Here is a 5,050-nt window from a genome sequence, read left to right as displayed (position 1 = left end):
CGATGTTCTGAAATTATATACAGTTCTGAAAAAACATGTGACCGCTCTGTATCTATATATATATACAGGGTTGGGTAGCTACCAGCGATGGATTTTCAAAATGTAAATGAAAGAAATCAGCTGTGACTGTCGTGATGGCAATTCCATCGGTCAGAAGTTTCTAAGGAGTAAGTACAGAGACAAAATTCTCTTGGCACAATTAAAGATTATTTGAAAATAGAGAGAAGTGTCAAACACTTACAGGATAATCATCTGAGGAGTCTCTGAAGTAGATACATTAACAGTTCGTATTACAGTTAAAAGGGGTGTGGTAATATGCTGCCCATATGTCTTATAAATAAAACAAATTCCCTTTGTTCTGTCAATACCTAGGCTTCACACAAGGGGCAAGCTGTCCTTCCCCACATGGGTAATCTCTTGAACTCTAAAGAGCTCTTGCAGCATCCGGACAGACAATAGATAGACTTTGATGAGTTGTACAGATGCGCAGATTAATGAGTATCCTTATAATCTGCCGATACCCGTCAATGATGCCCCCTAGGCAAGTACCAGATCCCCCTCTCCTACATTCCTAAGGAACAAAGGACAGCTACCCTTCTTAGTTTAAGCAGAGGAACATGGTCAGAGTACCTAGTGATGCTCTGATACTATACAGACATGTGAAAATAGTTACATACCAGGCAATAGAAAAGCAGACATTTCTCAAATGCACCTTAGTTCAAAATTTCCATAACACTATACACCTGCACTCTTAGTTTAAAGTCAAAGTCGTCAGCAGCTAATGCTAACCAATGAACACAATTGTCTGAGATGCAAAGCAGGCAATTGCGTTTGCATGACAGAGTGCATCCCAACACATCCTTTCTTCTCAAATATCCATGATGAATTCCATCATGTTACAGCTATCTAAAAAATATTTGCCTAATCTTCTAAACAATTCCTGTCTGAGTTGTTCAGTGCAACTCTTCCTGGCATTGTTCGGTACATTTGACAAATAAGCCTTGAAACCTAAAAAGCTTGTCGCCTATCATTGTTCTCAAAAAGATGTGTTGATAGTAGATAACGAAATCACATTTTATATGGGTCGGCCAATATTATAGATATACTGTACTCTGTTTTTACCAGCCACTCAACCAACCAAAATTAAACTAACGCTTCTATTAATTGGTCACTAATCAATTGTTATTTTCATTCAAAACATTTAAAAACAAAATTAAGTATGCAAAGTGTCGTAATTATTTCTTGCACCTAATCTTTTTTAGTTAAAGTAATCATAAATTATTTAAAAAGTATCTGTAATCTGATTACAATATTTTAGTTGGTAACGTAACGAATTACAGTTACTGATTTTTTGTAATCCTTTACATGTGACGGATTACTTGTAATACGGTTACTCCCCAACTCTGTATTTGTGTTTAATAAACATTTATTATAATAACACATTTCATAGTTAGTTTTATCTACAGTAATATGTAATTGAACATGCACCTTTAAGGGGTCAGAGAATTATAGGTGAATAATTGGATAAACAAGAAAATGGATACTGATTTCAATACTGCTTGTAAATGAATTAGCCCAAGTTTAGCCATACTGAGGCTTGTGTTTGGCTTTGATATATGACTGATTTATCTGAGAATGGACAGAATGTAAAAAAAAAAACTTGCCTCTAGAAACAAGTTAAGCAAGTTATGTTGTAACAACCAAAATATGTCTTTTACTTTTTCATTGTAGATACGTAACTGTTATACCTAACCAGTACAAAATCAGCGACAATACATACATTGTCAGTATGTCGTAACAACTATTTGTGTTTGCTGAATAATGTTATAATGTTATGGCTGATTGTTGTATACTCAGTTTAAGAATAAACTCACACTGTAGCCAACTTTCAATTAACCACATTTTATTTTCCAAAGAATGTCTGGCGATCCTAATGTGGGCAGAAACCAACAGCAGATGCAAAAGGCACCTGTTATCTTAATAATATTGTGCCCTGAAAGGGGGAGCAATATACTGTGTAAAAACTGTTAAAAATGTAAATGTACTCAAATGCCTTTACTGAAATACAATTCATGTTTGACCTTACAGAAACTGTTTGATTTTGAAATGTTGGGAATTGATTTCTTGTGGAAAGAGAGAAAAGAAAGATTCAATGTAATAGTATATTCAATGAATTGGTATTGTGTAATTATATGAGCTCAGACTTCTTTAACTTCTCCAGAGTGAAATGTACCTTGCTTTGAGGTTGAGCTTTAAAGAATAATTTTTCTGAGTAAAATTCCTCCACATTTTAGCAAAGCTGCCATGAGTGGCCAGGTTTTTCAAAATGCTCAGACCATGATGCCTGCTGTTAGAAATCAGCTGTTTCGTATAGTGGTTGTAATAGTTATCGCATTAGAGAGGAATTATATTATTTATTGCAACATTGTTCATGAGGTTACGGACCTGGTCTTCCTTACACAACCTCAATCTCATCTCACTCAATCTCTTCTCACTGTAATGTTGGGTACAAGCTGATATATACATTGAAGGGTGTGTCTACCTAGCAAAGATCAGGTTTCGAAGACAGTAACCCCAATGCCAAATGGTCAATGTAAACATTCCTGGGGTTAGTAGAGCACAACCTACAGAGAGATAATCTAAACAGAGAGGTTTCTGTTGTTCACATTGACTAGGCACATTCACTTCCAATGAAACGTACATACGTATTGTATTGTTAATGCTTAGATTCCACACCGCAGACAAAGAGATATCCTCTTTAACGTTCAAAATTTCTAAAATGTTGGCTGTATGTGACTGAACATCTTCCATAACTGATGGAAACCTGAGAAAACTTTGGTGTTTGTTGTAAGCTACCCATTGGCTTATTGCAAGATTATGGCATTATTTTACCCAGTCAGAATAACCTTTGGATACATTTATAATACCTCAATGTGCAATATAAAAGATTTCACAAGTTCATGTGACTTTGGGTAAGTGAAACAAGGGCATGAATTACAGGATTTTCAAAGTGTCCCTTTTAAGGGTAATATCCAACCCAATTTAGGCCTTTGTCCCAAATTGTCATTTTATAATATATTTACATATATAAATACAATATTCAGATTAAAACAATGTAAACACTTTAGGAGTAGTTAGTTTCTGACCTGACATACTGTGCGGGGTCCACAGCTAGTTTGCTGACAGCAATCAGGAAGTGGATAGTGAGGTCTTTCTTCCCTGAAAGAATGTGAGCTGCCCCCATGACCTCGACCAGACTCTTCAGGTGCTCAGCAGCACTGCCCCTCACCGCAGCATTATGGTGGCTGAGGAGGGACAAACAGTACTCATCAGTGACAGGGTTTATAGACACATTGTATAATATTGCCAGTTAGAATTCACTCCTGAATAACTGACTGATTTTCCCTTCTCACTCACCTCAGCCCGCCGGCGAGCAGGGCCTTCAAGACGCGTGTAGGGCTGCAGGACTGCACCATGTGACGCAGGGCGGTGTTCGCACCCCTGGCGAATGAAGGCATTGGCATAGCTAGCCAAGTGCAGCAGCACGCGTCCAGTCACCACCACCTCACAGTCCATGGCCCTCTGAAGGTGGACGTACATGTCACCCAGTGTTACCATGGCAGCACGGGACACTGCAGAGCGCAGGTTCTTCACCTGAATCACAACAACACACACAGGACCAGCTATTAATGTTGAGCAGTACAACACAGGAACTTCAGAAACATCTGCCAGGATACTTTGCCTATTATTCAAATGCACCAGATATGTGTGAATGAACCCAGGTACCTCGTCTATAACTGCCAGGCAGACATCATGCAGTCTTGGCATCAGCAGTTCTTTGTGGTTCTGAGCCATTGAACGGAGACTGGTCAAGCCTTCAATCTTCTTCTCCCTGCATTTCAACATGGAAAATGTCCCTCAGATTTTTATTTGTGAACATAATGTTGATCAATTAGGACTTGTTGAGACTCTTTATTACTTTAGTTTCTAACCTATATAGTTCACATCTACATTTCCAAGGATGCTATACTGGGTTTCCCTTAGCTTAGCTCCATCAGTCTTGCCTATAGTAAATGCTCACCAGTCAACTGAGTCAGAGCTGAGCAGTTTCAAGGTCTTATCCAGGGCCTGCTCTGGGTTGTCCAGTGGCTGCAATCTGGCCTGGTCTTTAATCTCCACTATATGGCTCATAGGTTCACTGGCTACCTTCTTGTCTAAGGGTTGACAGTGTATATCTATTGTATTTCTCTATACTGTCTAATCTAATTTTCTTGATTTATACATTCATATATATACATATCTCTATGCCTTTAACACTGGCACATCCTCGCCCATTATGACATGAAATGTTCTATTCAGATGCAGTAAAACAGTAAGTGGAACTCTGTAATGTCATTAAAATGCATGGGGGGGATTCCAAATCTCCATATTACCCCCCTTCTAAGTCTACATTAAACCCCTAAATTGTTTCAGTTACCTGAGTATAATAATAATTTTAGCATTTGTAAAATGCTTTCTTGTAGAGGAATAATCTCAGAGTGCATGAAAAATAATAATTACCTATAAACTATCAGATTAAAATAAAATATATATAGAATATTTTAGGCCAATTACAGTATATAAATCATAACTATTTAGTTTAGTGTCCTCTTTGTTTAATCAGACTTTTTGACTGCACCACTGAAAGCTTCCTCCATTCTATCTAATAATCGACTATTTAATATTTGTGTAACTATACAGGTGCTGGTCATAAAATTTGAAAGTCATCAAAAAGTTGATTTATTTTAGTAATTCCATTCAAAAAGTTAAACTTGTATAATGTATACATTCGTTCCACACAGACTGATATATTTCAAGTGTTTTTTCTCTTAATTTTGATGATTATAACTGACATCTAATGAAAACCCCAAATTCAGTAGCTCAGAAAATTAGAATATTGTGAAAAGGTTCAATATTGAAGACACCTGGTGCCACACTCTAATCAGCTAATTAACTCAAAACACCTGCAGAGGCCTTTAAATGGTCTCTCAGTGTAGTTCTTTAGGCTACA

The 5,050-nt window shown here is 37.2% G+C and overlaps 1 protein-coding gene across 1 annotated transcript; it reads right to left on the bottom strand.

Moving 5' to 3' along the window:
• Positions 1 to 3,124: 3,124 nt before the first annotated feature.
• Positions 3,125 to 4,449, bottom strand: LOC114839762 (TOG array regulator of axonemal microtubules protein 1). The gene is made up of 4 exons (XM_029121969.2): positions 4,082 to 4,449; positions 3,787 to 3,892; positions 3,418 to 3,654; positions 3,125 to 3,325 (listed from the first exon to the last, which is right to left on the bottom strand). The coding sequence occupies exons 1-4, from the start codon at positions 4,189 to 4,191 to the stop codon at positions 3,125 to 3,127; spliced, it is 654 nt and encodes a 217-aa protein (XP_028977802.1). The 5' UTR covers positions 4,192 to 4,449.
• Positions 4,450 to 5,050: the final 601 nt, after the last annotated feature.

The sequence above is a fragment of the Esox lucius genome, chromosome 9 (assembly GCF_011004845.1).
Source record: "Esox lucius isolate fEsoLuc1 chromosome 9, fEsoLuc1.pri, whole genome shotgun sequence".
Classification (NCBI taxonomy): Eukaryota; Metazoa; Chordata; class Actinopteri; order Esociformes; family Esocidae; genus Esox; species Esox lucius.
The sequence above is the reverse complement of the archived record's forward strand: the minus strand, read 5'-3'. Positions and strand labels throughout refer to the sequence as shown.

Excerpts from the sequence above, each read along its gene's own strand:
- LOC114839762 (XM_029121969.2), bottom strand. The coding sequence starts at position 4,191 with ATGAGCCATATAGTGGAGATTAAAGACCAGGCCAGATTGCAGCCACTG. Across the intron at positions 3,893-4,081 it reads AGCTCTGACTCAGTTGACTG|GGAGAAGAAGATTGAAGGCT; the intron begins GTGAGCATTTAC and ends GTTGAAATGCAG. Across the intron at positions 3,326-3,417 it reads CTGCTCGCCGGCGGGCTGAG|TACTGTTTGTCCCTCCTCAG; the intron begins GTGAGTGAGAAG and ends GTCACTGATGAG.